Here is a 24,258-nt window from a genome sequence, read left to right as displayed (position 1 = left end):
TTCTCCTTTTTTATGGCTGAGTAATATTCCATTGTGTATATATACCACATCTTCTTTATCCACTCATCCAGAATTTATTTTTAATCATCTCAAACTGAAACTCAATACCCATTAAACAATAACTTCTGTTTTCCCCTCCCCCCAGACCCTAGCAAACACCATTTTACTTTCTCTATAAATTGGACTATTCTCAGTACCTCCTATAAATAGAATCATATAGTATTTGTCCTTTTGTGTCTGGCTTACTTCATTTAGCATAATGTCCTCAAGGTTCATCCTCATTGTAGCATTCTTTGTTATAAGTGTATACTTTTCCACGGTATGTATGGACCACATTTAGTTTATCCATTCATCTGTGGATGGACACTGTGTTGCTTTCACCTTTTGGCTATTGTAAATAATGCTGCTATGAACGTGGGTGTACTCCACATTAATTTCAGAATCAGTTTGTCCAGATCGAAATAAAAAATCCTTCTGCTGCTTTTACAATTACCCTCTACTCCCCGCCCCCCATTCACACACCTCCCAATGGTCACTTATTATTTTGTTCAAATCACAACACACCCCAGACACCGTTTTGGACTTACATTTCATCACTGCAGTGCCTCTTGTGGGTTTGCCTGCACAGCATGCACTCCCCTTCTAGTAAAGCTTCTAGTAAAACTGTCTCCCATCTTCCATTTGGAAAACCACGTCTCCTTTGCTCTCAGTCCAAGACTCCAGCCATTGGCTTCAGGGATTGGTTATGGCAACTTTTGGTAGTAAATTGTTCTTCCTGCACTTATCTGCAGGTCCTACCCTCCTCCAACCTAAGGGAGCGTCTAGAGGTCTCCAAATGTGCCCTGGCTTCCCTGACTCTGGAGGGCCCTTCTTGCCAGGCATCTCCTGCCCTGGCCCTTCTGGGAAACCTTTTGGCTTCTCCCTTGTCTGTAACTCTGGGGCTGCTGGCTTCCTTCCCCTGCCACTGAGTCCCTCCGTCCCGTTTAGGGGCCATCCTCGTACCTGCTTGATCCACCCACTGGCTGTTCTCACCCTGGGCACACGTCCCAGTCCTTTCACCGCTCCATCATCCACTGCACGTAGCACAGTGTTTTTCACATAGTAGGTGCTGATTTAAATTGGGCTAAGCCAAGATCATTTTCCTCTGCAGGATTAGGCTCAAGTAAAGCAAGCAAAGCCCTCCCACACCAGGCAGAGGACTTCAAGGAAGTGTTACTGACGTCATCCCACACCCCAGTTGTGACCTGTGACATCTGGGCACAACCTACTTCCCCTTAAGTTCTAGCTCTGTGTGCTGATCCTGGTCACTTACAGGTTCCTGTGTATCCTGGGTCGCTGTGCCTGAGTCACCCCCTTCCTTGTCCAACTCTGAAAGTTCTGAACAGCAGGAGGCAGAGGGGCTGCCAACAGGACCTCATTCGTGCCTGGCTCACTGTGTGGTGGGCTCTCTACCCTTCAGGTTGTAGTTCTCTTCCTGAAAAGTTCTCTGCAGCCTGACTTTTTTGGTGTACATGTGTTTGTTTGTATGTTTCATTGCATTTTGTGTCCATCTTAATTGTTTCTTTCTCTTTATTTCTAAACATTTAAAATACACTTCTTCATCGAAGGTTTACTGGGTGCTTCCTTAGTGCTTGGCACATGCGACGAACATAAGCAAGGTTTCTAATCTCATGGGTTTTATATCCTTATAGATGCTGGGAGAGAGCAGGCAATTAGCAAGGAAACATAAATTACCACAATAATTTCAGAGAGTGAGAAAATAGATAACATAGGATAATGTGCTAGAAAATTATTTGGGAATAGGTGGAGAATATTTTAGATTTTGGTGTTTCTGCTTCTTCCCTCTTAGAATCCAGCTTCCATGTTATTAGGAAGCCCATGCTGCCACATGGAAAAACCCAAACAGAGGATAATTGAGGCTCTCATGTGAGCTCCCAGCAGGAAATTTAAGGCAATGAACTAGAAAGCAGTATATGGGGAGGCAACTTTAGAGACGTTGATGAGAAAAGGTATTTTTGAGGAGGTGGTATCTGAACTAAGATTTGAAAAGTAATAAGGAGATATCCATACAGTGAGGAGAGAAAGAAGAGCACATGCAAAAGGCCCGAGGAGGGGCTTCCCTGGTGGCGCAGTGGTTGGGAGTCCGCCTGCCAATGCAGGGGACACGGGTTTGTGTCCCGGTCCGGGAAGATCCCACATGCCGCGGAGCGGCTGGGCCCGTGAGCCATGGCCGCTAAGCCTGCGCGTCCGGAGCTTGTGCTCCGCAACAGGAGAGGCCACAACAGAGAGGCCCGCCTACTGAAAAAAAAAAAAAAAAGGCCAGAGGGGGGAAATTATTCATTTTGTTTGAGAGATAGTGACATGATATAGGCTGGAAAAGCAGGCCAAGATCAGATCATTCAGGGCTTTTTAGGCTACACCAAAAGGGTTGAGTACAAGTGAGAAGCCGTTGGAGCGATCTGATTTGCAATGACCTCTCTGGCTACTGTGAGGGAACATGTCCTGGGAAGTCCCATGGGTCAAGTCAGAGGAAGAGCTAGCCTATAACTTGGATTCCCTTTGCAAAAATGTAACCTATGAAGGAAGCCAACATACAAAAGATACATTGGATGTGAAACAGATGCAGAAACTTAAGTCTAGAGAAGTCAAGTGACTTGAGCGATTCCGCAGGACAGATGCTGAGGTCCTGCTCAAGGAGGCTGAGGGGATATGCAGCAAACGTCATTTATTTTAATTCCCTCTATTTTGCTTCAGTCACCAGTTTGGTAAGAGGAGAATTTCAACCATCTGCAAGTAATCCAAATGCCTTACTAACCTGCCTACCCACCCACACCCACCAAAAAAAAAAAAAAAAAAAAAAAAAGAGGGAAAGACGCCAAGCACAGAGCTTGTATGCCTGCACTCACCACAATCATTTCTGTGTATCACAGCTCTTGTCATCTTACATTATACATGAATAACTAATCAACCAAACACAAACCCACTGATGAAAAAAACACGCCTTGGATTGAGAATGTGTACAGGGTAAAGAGTAATATTAATTTCACCGGTAAATAACAAAAAGGAAGCAAACCCAAGGGATATCAGGACAAGAATCGTGTTTCTGAACACTTCTGGGAAAGGAAACTTGCCAAGAGGCAAGGAGAGGAGGAAGGCAAGGATCCGGCTGACCATCTTTGGAGCTTTTTTCTTCTGTCACCATCAGCGTAAGGAACGACACCCTAGGTCAACCAACAGGCTGACGCCCAACAACTTAACCCCCCATCTGTCGGTCTCACCCAGTTGAGCAACTCATACAATAATCTTCCACTATTCCCTAAAGGACCTATAGGTGTTAGTCTTAACTCACCAACCAACACTGAAGTGAACTCCAAATGCTCTTCTAACTTCCATAACTCGTAGCACCATGCTAGGCATGTAATAGGTGTCAGATAAATGCAACCTTCCTCAAACTCCCTAAATGAAGTCTGTCTCTGTCTCCAGCATTTTCCTGGAATGTGTCTCTTGACCACTAAGGGTGAACCCCTCATCCCCACATCTAGGGAGTGGTCTGGAGCTTTCCTCCCCCTCCTCCTGGACTTCTTGACGGCATCTGACGCAGTTGAGATCCCTTGGTTGTCTTTCCTGACTCTGAACTTGCCTGGTTCTAATCTTTTCTACTAATGGCCTCTCCTCCCTGACTGCCAGCGACTGCAAATACATACGCCACAGATTCTGTGTTTCTCTCTTATCACTCTTTCCCTATAAGAAATAAACTGCATCTCATTTCAAATCAATGCATCTGTCTTTCACCATCAGTCACATTCTATGCCAAGTACCTGTTTATGGGCCCCTCTGTCAACTAGACTTCAAGCTCCTCTCGATGCCCCGGGGCCTGGCACAGAGCTGGCAGTAGGTAGACGCTCAGGACACACCAGCCCAACTGGGCAGACTCTATCCTTCAGACTACACTTGCAGGTAGATTGGGTGGAGTCTTATCCCCATTATATTGAGAGGGGACCCCCCCAAATATCGGGGAATTTAAGTAAACATTGAAAACATGACTCCTGGTGTTAGCTACTGAGATTCTGTGTCTTCGGCACTCATTCTGATATTGCCAATCGTAAAAGGACTGTCGAGCTAATCTCGATGCTGTCTAGATACCGGTGTCCGATCTTTTTCATGCCCTTCTGAACAGGCTTGAATTTGCCAGTGTCTCTTTTAAAAGACAGCCTGCAGGACTGAGCATAAAACTGCACGTGGCCTGACCCGGCAGCACGCGCTGGGATTACTGCTTCCCTCCTCACACTCTGCTGTTCTATTAATAGAGCCGAAGATTGCATTAGGGTTCTCAACAGCCTCCTTGCGCTGTAGGTTTGCATCAAGCTTGCGATCGGCAAACCCCCCGGGTCTTCTTTATGAACGTCTTCTGTCAAGCCAGGCCTCCCCAACAGCCACTTGGGCAACTGAATTTTCGAATGCTCAGGATTATCTACGACCCAAACTAGAAGATACAAAACCAGGTGTTGCCTTTCTTTCTCGTGTGGGATCTGCTGAGTAGGTGCCGGGGTCTTGGGGGCCAGTTCAGAACCCAGAGGCGTGTCCAGCCACTGTCGAGGGAATCTCCGGAATCCGCAAAAGCGAGAGGATGGTGACGAAATTCATTTTCAGACTCCCTTCAGATAATGCTTAGGCTCATTCCTTCTCCTCTGAGATTACAGTCCCTTCTTCATCTTGTTCTGACGCTGGGTGTTTATAGGCAGAGCCTCTTGTTCCTCCCACCCGTGGGCACAGCCATGCTTTTATTTCTTCTGCCCTCTCCGAGCAGTATTCTTTTTAGCGTGAGTGTCTAACTCAGCTCTGCGGTCTGTCCTCTACTGTCCTCACGTCTAATCTTTTATCTTATCTAATCTTTTTTCTTCCCTCTGTCTCTGTATGTGTGTCAGTATTGTGTTTGGTTACATAGCTCTGATTTCAGCCTGCTTGAATGCCCCCTTCAGAGATGACAGTGCTTCCCCCCTGTCCCTTCATTAGTTTTTCAGCCACTTGGAATTAGCCGATTGGTAATTGTAGAAATCGCAGTGTGGGCTATTGTGGTGAGTCTTGGTTTCCACTTCAGGAAACGTCTAGATTTGTGGGACTTGGGTCTCAGAATTTGAGTGCAGGTCCTTGAACTTTGGAATCTGGGCCCAGAAGGGAGAGACAGCTGCTTTTTCCTCAGCCAGTAGAGGGAACCGGAATGCAGGGGTGCAAGCAGGCATTCTTTGCATCTACCAGAAGAGGGCGTCATATACACGGTCCTCCAAACTTGGAATTTCTGCCACAGAAATAGATCTTGTCCCGGTGGCCTCCTGAAGACTCAAGGATGGGATGGGATGACACTACAGCCATGCTACTTATTGGTGCTTTGGCCACTTCCAATACTGTGTAATGGTAAAAAGCTAAGAATTTGGAAGAAGTGGACCCAACGTTGGTCCAAATTAATGGGTGGGTTTGTGGGCCTGGGCTATGAATGTGTGGCTGGAAAACTGGAAAGCTGATGGGGCCATGAGGCTTGGTGGTGGAAATGACGATGAGAATGCCTGGCGTTCTCTGACGTAACCTGTAGAGCATGTGAGCCAGCCTGGCTGGAGGGGCCCTGCATATTTCCACCTATGACATTTAGAATTTCTGTTTGGCAGGGCAGCTCGTGGAGGGGCTAGAGCAAGTTTCCAAGTGGAGACACAGGTGGAAGGGAAGGTGACGGTGGCACCGTGTCACCCATTTCCAGGTGGAGTTAAAAGACATAGCTGTTTTCTTTGGGGGCTGCCCCCACACCGTTCATTAAGACTAAGTTGGTAACTGATTTAAAAAAGAAGAAATGAAGATTAAGCCCAAGAAACTGGAGGAGAAAATGGTTTCCAGGTGGAGAGGGCTGCTACTTCATTAACACCACTGAGTGTTCAAGGAGCCCACTGCCCTCCTACCCTCCCAGGCAGTGCTGGGTGCCGGCCAGAGCTAGGAGGCAAAGGGCTCTGTCACTGCCAAGCAGTGAAGCTGTTTAGTAAAATATTTACCCACGTGTATAAGAATAATGATGACAGAATGACGAACAGCAGTTCAATAGCTTTAAGGTATGTGGGAGAGCAGGCCTGGGTTTTTATTTTATTTTATTTTATTTATTTATTTGGCTGCGCAGGGTCTTAGTTGTGGCAGGCGGGCTCCTTAGTTGTGGCATGTGAACTCTTAGTTGTGGCATGCATGTGGGATCTAGTTCCCTGACCAGGGATTGAACCCGGGCCCCCTGCGTTGGGAGCGTGGAATCTTAACCACTGCGCCACCTGGGAAGTCCCAGCCCTGGATATTTTTTAATGAGAATGGTGACTTTCTGTTTAATTCCTGAGGCTTCTCTCTTGCGCCAACCGTACCCACATTCAAATAAGAGAGCTGTGGCTGAGGAGGGGGCTCACCAGGCTGGCAGAAGGTGCTGCCTGCAGGATGCTGTCACCCAGAGGGACTGGAGCCAGCCTCACAGCCAATCGCAAGCTACCGTCCACTTCCTGCAACTTCTGAAGAATGAAGATTTTCAGTCCCTGTCCCCACGATAGCTAGAATGATCCTCTGCTATGGTCACTCAATTAATGACATTGATTCATTACGAGTGTGATTGATTCATTATAAGTGTTCTTATTCAGCTAGGCATGTAGGGAGCGTTTGCCCTGGTTGGCGTGGTAATTCTGAGTTGGAGATGAGGACAGAAGAAGGCAGAGGGAACAAAGTACAACCACACACTAGGTGTCTAGCTGTGTCCAATGTGGAAATGGAAAGGAAAAAAGGAAACTTTTTGGCTAAACACTCCCCCCCACTCCATTAGGGAGCTTTTTGCATTTCCATCCCCAGTTTGGAAAAGAAGTAATGAAACAAAATGTATTTTCTCCATCATTTAAATAAAGGAAAACTTCATGTCTCTAAATATATCAAACAAGGTTATAGGAGTAAATAAATTACAGATATTTGTGTGTTAGATCAGTAAAGGGTGTTTGAAAAATATAATTTCACTTTCTCTCAGCCTCACACCCTCTGCCTTTCTTCATGTCTCTTCCAGGTACTGTATACCTCTAGTTATGACTGTTAGAAAGAAACCATCTTGGCTTTCCCATATTATACATTTCTAGAAGGGCTGACTTAGGATCTGTACACACATGCTTATTTTTTATTTCCTGGAAGAAAACAAACTAGCCCTGAATTTAAGAGCATGGTCAGAAGTCAGTTCTTGAGGAAAGAAGCTATTTATTTATTTAAGGGAAATACAAAGGGCCCATTACTTTCAGACAGGGAATTTATGCTTGGTGGAATTTTCATGAATAAAAATTCATTTTATTAAAGATTTTCTGGTTAAAAATACGGTTTGCTTTTTTGGTGCAAAGTCTGCCGTGTCTGTTCTGAACAGTAAAGGCTTGTGAGGCTACCGAGACAGATAAAGTGAACGGACTCTTCAATCAGAGAGGGGCTTGGCCTGCCGGTAAAATGCAATACCAAGAAGTAAACAAAGAGCCTTTTGCGAAGAAGACAGACTTTAAACGGATCTTGCTTTTCCAATCTGAAAACGTGCTCACGGTTGTTAGTAACTGAGTCAAGACATTTAAATCATACGTATACTTTTATATCTGAACGGCGACCTTTTATAAATGTGCGGTGGGGACAAGCAGATGAGCAAAGCGATGCCCCGGAAAGAGCACTGTAGGTAACTGAACATGAACTATGCTGCAATCTGATAACATTAATAATATGCAATCGCTACTTTATATCTATCATTTGGCTGGAGTCTAACTAAAGCACTCCAGAACCGTCAGTGTAGGAATCCTGCCACAGACCTAGGAAGTAAGCAGTTCTGTTTTTGTGCATTTTGTTAATTTTTTTTTTTTTTTTTTTTTTTTATTTATTTATTTATTTTTGCGGTACGCGGGCCTCTCACCGCTGTGGCCTCTCCCGTTGCGGACCACAGGCTCCGGACGCGCAGGCTCATGAGCCTCATGGCTCACGGGCCCAGCCGCTCCGCGGCACGCGGGATCCTCCCGGACCGGGGCACGAACCCGTGTCCCCCGCATCGGCAGGCGGACTCCCAGCCACTGCGCCACCAGGGAAGCCCTGTTTTTGTGCATTTTGAAGTATCTCTGTATTAATCATCTATTCTGTGCAACAAATTAGCCCCAAACGTAGTGGCTTCAAACAAGTATTTAATGTCTCACCCGGTATCTGAGGGGTCAGGAATTGGGAGTGGCTTAGCTGGGAGGTTCTGGCTCCAGGTCTCTCGGGAAGTTGTTGAGATGTGAGCTGCGGTAGCTGTCGTCTGAAGGCATGGCTGGGGCTGGCTGATGCACCGTCGAGATGTCTCACAATCCTGGCAGGTTAGTTCGGGTTGCTGACAGGAAACTGCAATTCTTCTCCACGTGGGCCTCTCTAGCAGGCTACTTGTGCATCTTGACGGCATGAAAGCCGGCTTCCCCTAGAGTGATCAGAGAGAGAGAGCCAGGCGGAGGGCGCGTGCCTTTTCTGATCCAGCCTCGGAATTCAACCGCCATCATTCCCCCCACGTTCTATTCATTAGAAACCAGTGACTAAGTACAGACCACACTCAGGGTGAGGGGAATCCAACTCCACCTCTTACAGGAGGACTAAAGAATGTGTGGAGATACTTTAAAACCATCATGACCCCGTCTACAGATGAGGGTGGCTTATCCGCTCAAGGTCACCTGGCTATTAGAAGACCCTACGTGCAAGGCAGCAGACTGTTTTATTTCCTCTCTGCTGTGCCATCCACACACAAAACAAACCAGAAGACCCCACATTCCTGAAATCACTGCACATAAATTCAGAATCTGCCTTTTTAAACTGGCCAAGATCTTCTAAAAGCAGCAGGAGACTTTATGTTGGAAATGGATGAAATGGACACAAGACTGGAAGGTAAGAGTCAGCTTTCTTCTTAATCAGCTCTGCGACCTTGAGAAAAAAAAACACTTCTCTCTGGGCTGGTTTCCTCCTTTGTAAAACAAGACGGGCTAGCTGAGTGGTTTCCAAACTTAGTTGGCCATCACAGTCCTCTGGGGAATAAAAGACTCTCTGGCCTTACATTAAATCTACCAGGTCACAACCTCCAGGAATCTGTAAAATTAAAAAGCTCCCCAGGAGTCCAACGGACGGCTGTGCAGACACTAGGAACCGCTGGACCAGATTATTGTTCGTGCTTCCAGCTCTAACATTATTTTAACTCCTCCCTTCTGACTGGATGTACCCAGGTAACCCATCAGTTCTGAACCCTTGCTACAATCATCAGGGAAATGTTAGATGTCTGGGGCTCCCCTCAGGCAAAATAAATCAGACATTCTGGGAAGGGGCCTAGGGATCATTACGGTCTGTTTGTTTTTATCAGTCTGTTTTCCAATAGTCATGTTCAACCTTGGTGGTACATTAGAATCAGTTGAGAAGCTTTAAAAAAGATCACTGCCCACACTGTCCCCCAGAATAATTAAATCAGAATCTTGTGGGTGGAAGCAAGCATCAGTATTTTTTAAAGTTCCCAGGTGATTATAATGAATAGTCACACTGACCAACGTTTGCCTCATTTGAGATAATTCCAATGCTGCCTCACCCGTAAAAGATTATTCAGAAGAAAAATTATTCAGAAATCCTAGATGCCACAGTGTTCTAAGAAAAAAATGCATTTGAAATGGAAGATGGTAAAAACTAAATGGAAGTGAGTTTCCATTTCTGTCAATATGGCAGACTAAATAACTTGAAAATCCTCCCACCATAAATACTGGTTTATAAATATAAACCATGTATAAATATTGGTCAAGATGCAATAAACACCCATTGAAATGAGCTCATGGGACAACAAGGAAAGGCCTCCAGTGCCAGAAGCAAGAGAAAGATGACAGTTAGCATGGTGAGCAAGGAGGAGGATGCGGAGCTGGTCTCAGGCAGGTTTGTTGGCCTTGAAAGGCTGAAGTTTGAGCATCAAAATGGAAAGAAGACTGTGGTTTGAGTCCAGTAAAGTGGGGAGATGGAACTGACATCCCCGAATAAATGTGGGACCTTGAAAGGGATGAATCATCATAGAAATAATTCAGTGGAAAAAAATCTCCCTAGTGGCACAGGGAGACAAGAAAATTTGTCTTGGCATAAGTTGAAAGTGGAGAAAAAAGTCTTCACTGAGAATTTGGGACTACAGCCCAGTCTCATGTAAATCTGGGACTGAAATTTACCCTTCCTCTATGGTCCAGGAACCCTAAAGCGGAAAAAAAAAAAAGATAAAAATACTGCCCCAACACCAAACTACTAAACATACGTGGATACAATCCACCATAACCAAGATGTAGTAGGTACAAAAGTCCCAAGTACCTCAGATAACAGAACTATCAGACAGACTATAAAATAAGTAAGTTAAAAAATTATTAAAAACATAAAAGAACATTTGGAACCATGAGAAAATAACATAACACTGTAAAAAAAGGTAGATTTGAAAGATAACTAAACAGAATTTCTAGAAATGACACATACAGTCATTGAAATGAAAAGATCAGTGGAGGAGTTACACAGCAGATTAGACACAGCTGAAGAAAAAATAGCAAATGGATCTGAAGAAAATGCCCAGGAAGCAGCACAGAGAGTCAAAGTGATGGGAAGTCTGAGAGAAAAGCTCAGGCTATGCTGCATAGAAAGAGAAGGTGCGTTGTACACCTAATATGAGCACCAGAAGGTGAGAATAGAGAGGGTGTAAGGGAGACAGGATTTACATAGACAGCTGCTGACAGTTTTCCAGGTTTGATCAAAAACCTGCATCCTGAGATTTTGGGTATGCAATGAATCTTGAACCATGTAAATAAAAGAAATTCATACCTGAACACCACATGGTGAGAATGCAGGAAGTCAAAGACAAGAGAGAAAAATCTTAAAACCAGAAAGAAAGAACAGATTACCTACAAAGGAATGATATTTAGACCGACAGCAAATATCTCAACAATAAATAGAAAACAAGAAGACGTGACATATTCACAAAAGTGCTGAGGATAAAATAACTTTCAATCTAGAATTTTACACCCAGAGAAATCATCATTCAAGGATAAGAACGAAACAAGACAATTTTATACTAAGAGAGAAAGCACGTCACTCATATGACCTCCCTAAAAACAAAACTACTAAAGGATATGTTTCAAGGGAAAGGGCTGGTACCTAGAAGAAAGGGAGAAAAACATGCTAGAAACAAAGGTGAACAAATTGGTAAACATGGGCAAATCGAAACAATGACTGTATAAAACTAAAATGACAGTAGTGATTAAATTTTGGGGTATAAAAACAGGTGACTCTAAAATAAGAAGCAATAATAACATGTAAAAGGGAGGATGTAATTGAAGTTGAATAATTCTCTGTTTACTGTAGAGTTTCAGGGAGGCTGGATTAAGTGTACATGTTAAAAATTGTAAAGTAATCACTAAAGGAATAGAAATATACCTTACAACTCCTAAACTAGTTAAAGAGGAAAAGGGAATAAAGGATTCTTGACCAGCTCAATAGAAGAAAAGGAAGGAAGTAAACAAAAAACTTAGAGAAAACAGAAGAAAATGAGACATCAGTTCCAAATGTCAGAAATCAGTAGATCAACAGCCTGCTTATACATTGCTAGTGGGAGTACAAATTGGAAGAGCAACTTTGGAAAACAGTTTAGCATTATTCTGTAAAGTTTTACACTTACATATCTCATGACGCAGTAATCACTCCAAAGAGAAAATTCTGCCCGTATACACTGGAAGATAAGACTACTTATCACCGCTGCTTGTAACAGCAAAAAATTGGAACAACTCATAGGCCTGTGACAGGAGAATGGACAAACTAATTTGTGGGACAGTCATGAAATGGGATTTTATACAACTATGGAAAATAATGAACTACAGCCAGAAGCAACAGTCTAGTTGAATCTTAGTAATACCATGTTGAGTAAGAGATATAGGCCTCCTCAGAAAATTTTTGTAAAATTTTAAACCGAGTATATGACAAAAATTTGATAAAACTTTTTAAAAAGCAAAGAAGAAGAATGAATACAAGATTGAGACTGGTGGTTTCTTCAGGTGGGGGGACAGTAGAGGAGGAGCACATAAGTAGTTGCAAGTCACTGTTACTGTTTTAGTTCTCTAGTTGAATAGTAGGTTTAAAGTGTTCATAATATCAAAAAATAAAATAAAATAAGGCCATGGATATACCTAATGATGATAGTATGTTTATGCCAGAGATTGTGATTAATATAGTTTTGTGCCCCTAAGTTTCATTAAAAATATCGGCAATTACATTAAATGTAAATGGACTAAACTTACTAGTCAACCCAATAAATAAATAAATAAGATCCAGGTACATGCTGTTTATAAGAGACTTACCTAAAAATCAAAGATATAGAAAGGTTGAAAGTAAAAGGATGGAAAAAGATATGCCAGACAAAATGCCAGCTAGAAGTGAGAGTAGTTATATTTATTGCAGGCAAAGTAGACTTTAAAGCAAAAAGCACTAGGGTTAAAGATCACCTGTGCATATATTAAAGAAATGGTTCACTAGGAAAACAGTAAATCTAAGCTTGTATGCGCCTAATTACACAGCTTCAAAATAAATAAAGCAAAATGAGAAATAACATGTTAAAAAATAAAAAAATGCAGTCATAGTATGAGATTTTCATAGCCCTTTTTGATGTACCTTATCACATACTTTTAAAACATAGAGAGCAAAGTTTGAGAGATTTACAGTAGATACTGGCAAATTCAGTCATATAAGGAGATTTTAATGTACCACTATAAAAAGTGATAGATATTAGTAAGGCTAAAGAAAATCTGGATGATATAATTAACAAGCTTGATTTAACAGGCTCATACAGAATGCTATACAACAAATAAGATATACACATTCTTTTCAAAACCACATGGAGCATTTATAAAAACTATTCACCAAAGCAAAATCTCAACAAATAAAGAATGTGCTTCATGCAGACCACCTCTCTGACCTTAATTAAGTTAGACATAAATAACTAGAAACCAAAACAAAAACTTGTGTTTAGAAATGTAAAAATACACATGTATTGAGGCAAAGAAGAAATCATACTGGAAATCTAAACATTCTTTGCCTGGGATGGTGATAAAAATTCTGCATATTTTGTGGAATGTAGTTTCAGTGGCACTTGGAGTGAAATCTGTAGCCTTAAACGTTAAAAAAAAAAGAAAACCGAAGCGTGAAAATTAATTACTTAAGCCATCAAGAATCTTTTTAAGCCAACAAAACAAATCCAGAGAACAGAACAAAGAAAATAACATGATATATTAACAATACACAATTAGATCAGGAGTCCCCAGCCCCTGGGCCTCAGACTGCTAGTGGTCCAAAGCCTGTTAGGAACCCGGCTGTACAGCAGGAGGTGAGCGGCGGGTGAGCTAGCAAAGCTTCAACTGCGGCTCCCATTACTGCATTAGCCCCTGAACCGTATCCCTCCCCCCCACCCCCTACCGTGGAAAGAAAAAGGTTGGGGACCACTGATTAGGTTATATTTTATATATGGTATATATTCTTATAAATAAGAACATAAAATATATAGTAGTATATAAAAGTGAAAATTAATGAAACAAAAAATAGTATTAACCAAATTGAAAGTTGATTCTTTGAAAACACTAGTAGAAAGTAGAAAGAAACACTAGATAAAAACAGGGAGGTCTCTGACACAACCGATCCAGAAAAGAGAAGATACATATACAATAATATTTGGAATGAAAAGAAATGAAGGGTATGGATAGATGCAGCAGAGATTAGAATATATTAAGAGAAAACTATGAACAGCATTTTGTCAATAAATTTGAAAACCTAGCTGGTATGGACAATCTCCCTGAAAAATATAATGAGCAAAAATTGAGTCAGGAAGAATATAAAACCTAAAGACATCCATAGCCATCAAAGAAATGGGATCAGTAGTTAAAAATCAACCTAGGAAATGTTTATCCCAGAGCCAGACATTTTACTGGCAAGCTCTACCAAACAGTCAAGGAACACATAATTCCAATTTTATACACACTGTTCGAGAAAATGGAAAAAGAAGGAACCAGTTCATTTTTTGAGGCCAGTATAACCAGAGAAGGGCAGTATGAGAAGGGAAAACTGCAGCCTATTTGACTTATGGACATGGATACAAAAATGCCTACAGTGAAGTTAGATGTTGACCTTCATTCATTCATTCATCCTTTCATTCGTTCAACAAATATTTGCTTAGTGTTAACCATGCACCAATAGGCACTGTGCTACTACCTGGAGAGCAGAAATGGACAGGAGCTTATGGCTTAGTGGAAGAGATAAGCAACAAAGCAAATGATCACACAGGGTAGGGTACACAGAGGGCATTCTGGCAGGATAACAGTGCATACCGAGGGGGATCCAACCTGGTCAGAGAGGTCAGGGAATGCTTTCCAGGCATATTAGTGGAGTAAGAATGAGTGTGGGAAGAACGTTTAGGAGGTTACTGCACGGGCTCCAGTGGGAGATCTGAGATGCAGTAGCAGGAAAGGTGAATTTGAGAGACATTGAGGAAGTAAAACCAACAGAGCTTCATGATGGATTGCACGTGGGAAGGTGTCAACCTGGAGAGGGGTCAACCTTGTCTCTAAGATGGCTGGGGCTCTGTTCATGGAGAAAACTTTAAAAGAGGTTCAGGTTTAGGGGAAACGAGCATGCATGTGGTTTTGGAAATGTGGAGTTTGGGGTAACTTAAGGAAGGCTAAGTGAAAATGATGAATAGGAAATTAACCAGAGCCTGGAGTTCTGTGGGGAGAGCAGGCTGGAGATTTTAATTTGAGTGGCATCAGAACGTAGATAGTAATTAACCCATCCTTCAGGGGATCTCATCCAGAGAGGGTGTATAGTTAGGGGAGAGAATGAACACCACTATTTAAAGGAAAGGCAGAGGTGGAGGAGTCAGGGCAAAGAGAGGAGGAAAGGCAGGAGACGTACGAGGAAAGGCAGGATAATGTGGGCATCAAGGATGCCAAGGGAAGAGTGAGTTACAAAGAATGCAGTGTCCAACAGTGTCATGGGCTGTTGAAACTTTAAGAGGGTGGAGGACTGATGCGCTCCTGGAATTCTCCTGACCCAGGGGCTACATTAAGTGAGTGAGCTGGAGGAGAAATGCATAATGATAACAAACTAAGAGCAGCAAGAGTGAATATTTTGGACAATGAGACTCTTCCTGTAACCTCTTTACGGTGATGGTTACTAGACTCCATGCGTTTGTCAAAACTCAGACATATAGACCAAGAAGAGTAAATGTTACTGCATATAAGTTAAAAATAAATAAATAAAAACAATGCAGAATTGGTGATTTAAGATCTAACTTCCTCTTTACAACTGCAGGGCTAGCTCCTGCAATTTAATTCAGTTCAGCTTGTGTAGGTCTACAACAAGGAACAAGGGCACCCCACTCTCACCTTGTTAAGGGCAGAATAAATATGCATGCAGAAGAGCCAAAGGGCATGGGACTGATGGCCAGAGCTCCTCTAAGGAACTGACAGGTGGTGGGTAGGGTGTAGTCTGGTAAACTTGGTTCCTCTGGGCCCCTGACGTAAAATGAGGGGGGTGGATCAGGAAAGGCCTTTCCACCTCCGATGATCTGTGGTTCTAGTGTAAAAATCCCCCACAAAATCCCATTAGCTCTGTTGTCTGCATTTTGTTATTGAGAATAGTCATAATAAACAATTACCATAATAACAACCGGCTCTTCAACACATGGGACCCCGGATGATTTGGGAAGCAGCTTGGAGTGAATTGGAAAATGCTTGGGCTTCTGGTTTAAAGTTTTAAAGTGCCTTCTAAAAATCATATGATAGCAAGCACAAACCATATAGGCTTTCGATGAAAAAGGGACTTTTACATGTGTTGATTTCAGACCCTCCCCTCACCCTATCAATGCCGTCAAGGAAGAACTATCCCAAGTTAGGAGACAGGGAGATTAAGAGCCTGGTCACTCACGGGTTTGGTTGATGTTGGTATTTTCCAAATAGTCCATTTTTCAAAGACCCACAGTGGATTTGGTACAGTTTTGGTGTTGAGTGTATTCCACTGTATCCTAATCCTACGAAAATTAGTGGAAAAGTGTTAAGTGGGCATCAATTCATGCTTAACATTAATTTGAGTATTTGATGAACCACAAATACTCAATGATGTTGCCCCCTTAAGCCATATTAACTCAATTTATTGTAATAATTAAAAACAATAAGGATAATTATATCCTTACTGTTTTAAATACCCCACAGATTGAATCCAGCCTGAATTTAGCCGGCCTGAAATCTGCTGGAGAAGTGGGCGATGTTTTTGGGTAACTACAAAATTGTCTTTTAGGAATTTTCAGCGCGGGAAAGGATAAAAGTCAGCATTTATTAAGCACCTACTGTGTGCCAGGACCTGTGCCACATCACACTGCTCCCAAGGTGGCGGGGGTGTGTTTGAAGCCTTCTGCCACCCTCAGCTACATCCCCAGATGGTGGGGGGCTTGGGCTATTCACATCTCATGCATTTTACTACCTCGGCATAGAAACAATTACATATATATAACAAACGGGTTGGAGAGGGGTTTCCTGAAATAACCATCCTTCCCGGCCCTCCCAGAGATGCTCCCAAATTATTTCTCTCTATATAAAAAATTTTGATTTGAACTCCGATCATTTGACCTTGACCTCTATAACCCTATGTTATTATATTTTTTAAGCGCCTTATGATTAACGCGGAAACCCTTTCTTCGGCATTTTCTCACCACTGGAATCGCGACAGTTTCCTCAAAGTTCCAAAATAACCTTTCCCGGGCAAGGATTCGTACCTCTGCCGGGTAAGGGCGGGGAGCCGCGCAAGACGTGCCGGTGCGGAGCGAGAGCCAGAGAGAACTTCCAGCGCGAAAGGAAAATAAAACTTGTGGCTGGTGTTTGTGCGGGAGAGTCTCCGCAATCCTGAAGCCCCGCGATCCTGGGGGGTCTCGGCGGCTGCCCGAGGAGCGCCAGGGTTTGGATTTGATCCCGACGTCCTTGACCTAAATTTCTGCGCGGTGGCTGGAAAAAGGGCGCAGAGCCGGCCAGGCGGCTGTTGCCATCCCGGATCCTGGCGGCCGGGTCCGGGGAACTTGAATGGAGAGGCCGAACTAGAGGGGTGGGGGGCATCTTCTCCCCTGCCCCAGTGTGGAGCCGCGGCGAGCTCCCCGCGCCTCCCCCCTCCCCCGATCCACCCGCCCCCCGCAGCCCATGTGATCCAGGGAAGTCGGGGTGCGCTCCCCTTGGCTCGGCCCGCCCGGAGGCGGGGCTCCTCGGGCCGCGGGGTTCGCGCACCGCCCCAGTGGGTCGGGCAGCGGGGGGCAGAGTGTGCGCGCGCGGGCAGGCGGGGGCCGCACCGGGGTGCGTGACGTCACCGGCATTGGTTACACGACGTTCTAGAACTCCGCCCCACGTGCGCCGCGGAGGAGGGGGAGGAGGAGGAGGGGATGGGGGTGGGGAGGAGGAGGGGGAGAGGTGGGGATGGGCCGGGGGGGCGGGGACGGGGGGTGTGCGAGCAGCGGGGCTGAGCTAAGCCGAGCCCACGTGTGACGGCTCTCGCCGCTGCCCCGGCTCCGCCGCTCTTAGAGAGATTCGGAGGAGCCCGGGCGGGGGGGAGGAGGAGGGGGAGGAGGGAGCGGGAGATCTCGGGGCTCGGAGCCGGCCGCCGCTCCGCTCCGATCGCTGTGGGGCTCGGTTTTTTGGGGGTGGGGGGGCGGGGGGGCTCAGATATGGAGGCAAATGGGAGCCAAGGCACCTCGGGCAGCGCCAACGACTCCCAGCACGACCCCGGGTAAGTTTCCAGCCGCTGCCCACCGCGCCGCCTCGGGCTCGCTCTCCTTGCAGCGGCGGGGACGGCGGTGCGCGGAGCCGGGCATCTCCCGCGCCCCCCCCCCTCCCGCGCGCCCCCCCCCCCCCCGTGGAAGTTACACACCTTTGGATTGCATTTCGCCGTCACCTTCTCCCCCACCCCACCTCCGGGCTCTCGCTCGCTCGCTCCCCCCCCTCCCCGCTTTCCTTTTAGCTTTTGTAAGTTACACGTCAAAATGGCCGATCTGACATCGGTGCTCACTTCTGTTATGTTTTCTCCCTCTAGTAAAATGTTTATCGGTGGACTGAGCTGGCAGACCTCACCAGGTAAGGGAGGGAGGGGGGGACGCCTGGGTCCCCCCCTTCTTGGCTTCTTTATTGCTCTTTGTTATCCCGGTGTAGGAGCCCCCCCCTCGCCATTGGCTCCCCACTTCTCCTGTGCAAGGTTATTTTTTTAAATAGCAAATCCTTTCCGAGCCCTCTACGCGACCTCTGTTGCCGAATTTCCCCCGCGTGTGCAAAAAAAAAAAAAAACCCAGAATAACAACAGAAAACTACTTTTGGTTTTTGTCCTTGATCAAAATTTGCATTGCTTTTTTTTTTCCACACCTTCTCCCCCCCCCCCAATCTCTCTCTTTCTCTTTCTACAGATAGCCTTAGAGACTATTTTAGCAAATTTGGAGAAATTAGAGAATGTATGGTCATGAGAGATCCCACTACGAAACGCTCCAGGTAAAGCATTCCCTTCTGGATTTTGTCTTTATTTTAGAACAAAGTTTAAGTGTTATTTTTGGAGGTGTCTTCGGAAGTAGCTAAGCGGATTTAGAATGGGGCTCAGGCATGTGGCTGGTTTCGAACGTCGCTCCATCCTCCCCCCTCCTCCATTAACCCCAAAGGTTATTGTTAATTGGGGCTGAATTCTGGATACACAGATGCCCACATCTCCGCTTTAAGTCATTTTCCCGTCGCTTCTTTTTCTCCTGTTTCAAATGACATTCAGCTTCATTCACTTTCCACATAGTTGTTTTTTTGTTTGTTTTTTTTGGTTTTTTTTAAATGTGTGCTTCCCCCGCACTCCCAACTCCCCGAACTCTTAAGCCCCTTTAGAAAGCTGGTTGGATCTCCTCTAAGTGCCTGGGTTTCTTCGGAATAAAACAAAGCGTTAAAGAAAGGGAAGGGGAGGAGGAGGAGAGAAACTGAGGTGGCGAAAGAGTGGAGACACCAGCGTTCTCCAAGTTACCTCCACCCGCCCTGCCCCCGTTCCACTTCCCCCATTAACCTTGATGTGTTTCCTTGCGAGGCCGAGGGCTGTAGGCAGGAGGGGGTGGGGAGGGTGGGGAGTGGGGGTGAGCGGGGGCAACTTTGCTCTCCGTTCTGCATTAGGGCTCGCTCCTTGTTGCTCTCGATGGTGTCACATTTTCTTGTTTGTTTTTCTCCCTCTTTGTCTCATTTCAGAGGCTTCGGTTTCGTCACGTTCGCAGACCCAGCAAGTGTAGATAAAGTATTAGGTCAGCCCCACCACGAGTTAGATTCCAAGACGGTAGGTTGCTTTTCCTTGTTGTTGTCGTTTGCCCCTTTTCAGGACCGATCTGGGCACTGACAGCCCAATTTAAAGAGACAGTGTCTTCTTTTGCTTCTGTGCTGAGAACTGGGTACTTTGAAGCAGAGGTTGCATGTCGGTCCTAAAGTTTGCCGCAAAGGCTGGATTTGGGGTTTTCTTTTTAGAGCCTGTCCCACTGCAGCCCCAGATGCTGCCAGGCCTAGGCTTGGGGGAGGGGTCGGCTTGGGGAGAGGCTATCTTCCGGGCCAAAGGACCCTGAGAAGAAACTCCACCACCGATCAGAGGCAACTTTTCTTTGTCAGCCGAGCCCAGCCCGCGTCACCAGCCGTGGCTGTGGGAATCGGCTCTTAGAAGGCACAGCTTGCTTCATGGCCGAGGGGGACAGGGGGCCGAGAGGGACTGGGGGCCGAGGGGGACTGAGGACAGGAGGAGGTGAGGGGGCACTAATCACAGTCCAGGCAACAGGTTCCTCTTGGGCACTTCGGATTTGGAATGTGGTTTGAGAAGGAAAGGATACCTCCCAGATCCAAGCTGGGCATCCAGTGGGTGACTCCAGATGGTGTGAAATCTAAGGCTGATAAGGTCTTGGGTTTCAAAGTGGTTTCTTTTTTTGTTTGTTTGTTTTTTCTTTTCTTTTTCAGATCCTTTGAGTGTGGGTACTTTTACAGCATTAGAAGGTTTTAAAGTCCATTGTTGAGGGGATAAAAGTCTCTAAGGTCAGAAGAGGAAGGGAAGAAAGTATCAGTGTATAATAATATATTTAATGGGGGAGAAGAAGGGGAGTTCATAGCATTTTATTGTGGCTCTCCTGCCTTCCTTGTCTACTAGAATTTCCCCACGGTTTTTATTCATCCGCCTTAAGGCAGGGGCCCGGAGGTGACTTTGGGATACGGTGCTGGGCCGCTGGGGACTTCACCTCTCTGTGGTGGGTGAGTGGGATGGGGGCCGGGGTAGGGGTGGGGTGGGGTGGGGAATCATTCTCTCTAGTCCCAGCTGCCAGTGCAGAGCTTGGGCAAGTTGTTCCCTGCCTCTAGGCCTCAGTTTCCTCTTCTGTAAAATAAAGGAGTGGAACAGGTGATCTTCTCATGTCCCTTTCGGCTTTAACACTGAATGGCAGAGAAGACGAGAACCTGGCCACCTTTGGTACCCTTGAATTGATTTTGCAAATTTACCCTTTTTCTCTGATCAGAGGTCAGGTGCATGCCTCCTACCCCGCCCCCCCCCCCCAAAAAAAGAGGCCCACACTTTAAGTTGCTTTATTAATTGCACTGAACTTGTCCTAGCTTGTGGCCCAGCCTTTTTGCACTTTCAGATCATTTGATTTCAGGGACAGTCGTTTGCAGGGTGATAACGGATGTCTGAAGAATTTTTATCTCTTTGACTTCTTGGCTAGACAGTTCAAAAAGCTAGTAAAATTAAAGAGGAAAGATATTTCAAGGCAAATTCGGGAATTTATTATTCACCCCTGTGTCCATCCCGGGTGGGAGAAGTATTAATAGTATTTGACTTCTGTGGTGTCTGGTGGGTCATCTCCCTCAGTATCAGATGCAGTGCCCGCGGTTTTCCCTCACTAATTGTTTGTAGACATGTTTTGGTCACTATTATTTAGTATAACCTAGCTTTTGACTTTGTTTCAATGTTCAGTGCCGGAGGCAGAAGCGGTTGGTTTATTGACATGGAAACGAGGATCTTGTTTACTGTTACCTTAAAAGCTTTGTTTAGGTAACGGCCATTCACATCCAAAATAGTACCCTAGTCTTTTCCTAGAGGATTTGTAGCTACAGTAAGTAGAGTTGTACTTAACTAACTAATGTTTTCACTTTTGGTAGTTTTTTTTTTCGTTCGTTTTTAAAAAACAGTTGACAGGGATGTACAAAAGGTTGGGATTTGCCTTACTCCTCTCGACCCGTCCTCTCCTTTTAAGATCTCAGCGTGTACACTTGGCCCACAGAAGATCTCTCATTGTGGTGTAACACGCTGTTACCGCAATACCCTATACAGGAGTTCTGAATTGGCTTCGAGTTTTGTAACTTTAGATATATATAATTTTTTAGCGGCCTGCTTTCTTTACTTCTCCCTGCTCTCCTCTGGCTCCCTCACCTCTGACACGTTCCTCACCTTTTACCCCACAAACAAGGTGACTTACTATTGCAGTTGTGTGCTGACCAGCTAAAAAAGAAAAAAAATCTTCGGGAGAGTGTTTATGAAAAGACATCTGTCTTACGTTTGGTCAACAGAATGGAAAATCCACACCTGTTGTATTTCTCCTGTCGACAGCTCCTAGTCTGTGCTGAATATACCTGTAGCTGTGGTAATGTTAATCTCCATGAAAGGGTAGTTTACTAGATCAGAGATTTTTGTCTGTTTTAGTTTTTGCAAAGTAATCTCTCATTTCTCAGGTGATGTTTAAAGGTGGAAAACATGCTGCAGACTTTTATGAGGTCTTTAAACTACCTTAATAAAAGTGGTGAATCTTTATGTCTTACTGGTTAGGTCCTAGGGGCTGTTAAGTCTGGGAACAGAGTTAGCTCTGGTGTGACTTTCCCCCTCCTCTGTGCTTTTTCCCAAAGCATTACTCTCCCCGCCCCCGCCCCCCATGGCAGAACTGAAAACAAGGTTGAGATTTACATTTTAAAAGGGGAAAATTTTAATATGAAAGCCAAAGCGGATAAATAAATAACTTGTAGCTGTATTCCTGCCACGCTCCGTGTTGAATTTTACCCAGAGATTTGTGACATTTAGAAAACTAATGAAAACTAACAATGGGAATATTTTTTCATTCTTTCCTTACCCTTATTTTCTGTCCAACAACTCCCCCCCACCCCAGATCAGCCTATTAGACTCAAATGCTTCCGTGGGAATTGTTCAGAGTTTTAAAGCCAGTCCCTGATTCAGATCTGCAGATGTCTGTCTGATCTGGTGTACTGGTAGTTTTTCCATTCAGACTGGGGTTGGGGGGTAGCGGGAGTATCCCAAGTGTTGTGCTAGATTCTGACTGCTTTTTTTCAGTAATTTTTTTTTGTTTGTTTTTATCCTCTCCCCATACTTTTCTAATATGGGTTTAGGTTGCTCATAGATTTTTACCCCCTGTGATTTTGAAAATCCAGGTGCATTTATCTCCGATGTTTCCATTTATTTTAATTTATTATTTTTAAGAACCCACTCGGGCTCTGTAGTTTTTGACACCTACTTTCTTTTGAGGTATAACTACAGAAAGAACTATCCTTTTGATTTATCTTAGGTTTACTTTTGCCAAGATGAGTGAATTAATTCAAGCAGAGCATGGTGTTTCATGTCGATGGGGAGTTTTTTGGACATTGTTGGCTTAAAAAAATTTTGGAATCCCCTTCCCCCCCTGTGTTGTTTAGTTATCATTGAGGAGAAGACCTACCATCCAGTTCCGTGCTGCTGGAAGGGTCTTCCATGTAAATTTCAGGTTATGTTTTTTTTTTTTTTTTTTTTCCAGTGGTGATGTTCTCATCTTTTCTCCCAGCCATGCATTGCAAATTAGATGCATGAAGCCCTAATGCAAGCAAAGCCCTTGCCTAAATAAGAACACATGAGATCTGGTGTATTACAGCACTACACATTGAAATTCATGGTGGGATGTTTCAGAAAGGCTCACTGTGTTTGTTACATTTTGGGAGAGACCGTTGCAGTTTAGATCAAACTTTAAGGAAGCTTTTAAGTTGCCTGAGAAGTTACTAAAAGCTGGGTTAAAAGCCTGAGAAATGAGTGATTAATGACTAGGTGATTAGTCAGAAATGTTTTTCTCCCCTCAAAGTCATGCAGCTGACTCCTGCTTTTGCATTTTTTCCCCAGATTGACCCCAAAGTTGCATTTCCTCGTCGAGCGCAACCCAAGGTAAGTAGGAGAATCAGTAATAGGATTTTAGCACTCCGAGGTGGTTGCCAAGGATTTCAAGTTTCCAACAGAGCACTGGCAAGGAAGCGTTGAAACCTGGTGTACACCGTTTCTTCAGGGTATCAGCGCGTGGCCGTGGAGAGGCCAGGGCAGGCGCTCTGTGAAATAACCGTGCGCCTGCAAGTCAGCTGTCCCCAGGTGGGTTCTGAGCATCCAGCTGGGGGCAGGGGCAAGCCCGATCCTTCCTGGGAGGACATAGCTCCATCTGTTGCAATATTTATGCAAGTGTTCTATTTATTTTTTAAGCATCGCTGAGATCATATCAGGAAAAGTTGGATATTTACTCGTGACTCTTTGTTGGAGGGTGCTCTTCTGAGGTCTTACAACTTAGAGTTTATGGAGGGGAGTAGAATTTAAGTAAACAGCTTGTCCTTTATTGGAACAACAACTTTGTAGACCCGTGAAGCCCTCAATCTGACAGGAAGTGTTTGGATGTATTGGTTTCAGGTAGGTTGGGTAAATCTGGGCACACTTGAAGCCAGCAGTGCTGCTCTTTGGTGCAGGTCCTGGTGCCTGGGCGGAGAAGTGCTGGAAACGTCGTCCCTTTGTAGGAGTGGTACTACAAAGCTTGCTGAAAGGCTTGAGATAGGCCTTCACCTTTTCCCAAGTGTGTAGTTAACATAATTTTCACTGAGCTTGCCAGGTGTGGCTACAATATCACAGCTGCATAAAGCTTAAGGTGAAATTTAAAGGGCCTATGGCTTCCACACTAAATTTGCACTTTTTAATTATACTTTTCTCTTCCCCGGGTAATATCGGAAGAAATACTTTTCCCGCATCTTGTGGTCTTGGCACTCTTTTAAGGGAAAGGGGAAAAGGTGAAGCGTTTGACTGTAGGTCATAAAGGGATAGTGCTGTGGTTTTAGCAAATTCAGTTTATTTCTTTAAGCATGGTCTCCTAGAAGTGGAACCTTTGAG

The 24,258-nt window shown here is 44.7% G+C and overlaps 1 protein-coding gene across 3 annotated transcripts in view; it reads left to right on the top strand.

The window, feature by feature from the left end:
• Positions 1-17,696: 17,696 nt before the first annotated feature.
• The window catches only part of MSI2 (musashi RNA binding protein 2), a 379,231-nt gene continuing 372,669 nt past the window's right edge, over positions 17,697-24,258 (top strand). For 2 of the 3 annotated variants that reach the window (XM_065896501.1, XM_065896503.1), the window contains exons 1-5: positions 17,777-17,838; positions 18,142-18,182; positions 18,506-18,587; positions 19,311-19,395; positions 23,239-23,280. In XM_065896501.1, the coding sequence (XP_065752573.1) occupies positions 17,777-17,838; positions 18,142-18,182; positions 18,506-18,587; positions 19,311-19,395; positions 23,239-23,280 (312 nt within the window). Of the gene's footprint in view, positions 17,839-18,141; positions 18,183-18,505; positions 18,588-19,310; positions 19,396-23,238; positions 23,281-24,258 lie in introns of all 3 variants that reach the window. The other variant, XM_065896502.1, reaches the window with a different exon arrangement.

This window comes from Phocoena phocoena, chromosome 19 (assembly GCF_963924675.1).
Source record: "Phocoena phocoena chromosome 19, mPhoPho1.1, whole genome shotgun sequence".
Lineage (NCBI taxonomy): Eukaryota > Metazoa > Chordata > Mammalia > Artiodactyla > Phocoenidae > Phocoena > Phocoena phocoena.
Note: the sequence above shows the minus strand (reverse complement) of the source record. Positions and strands in the feature narration are given on the sequence as shown.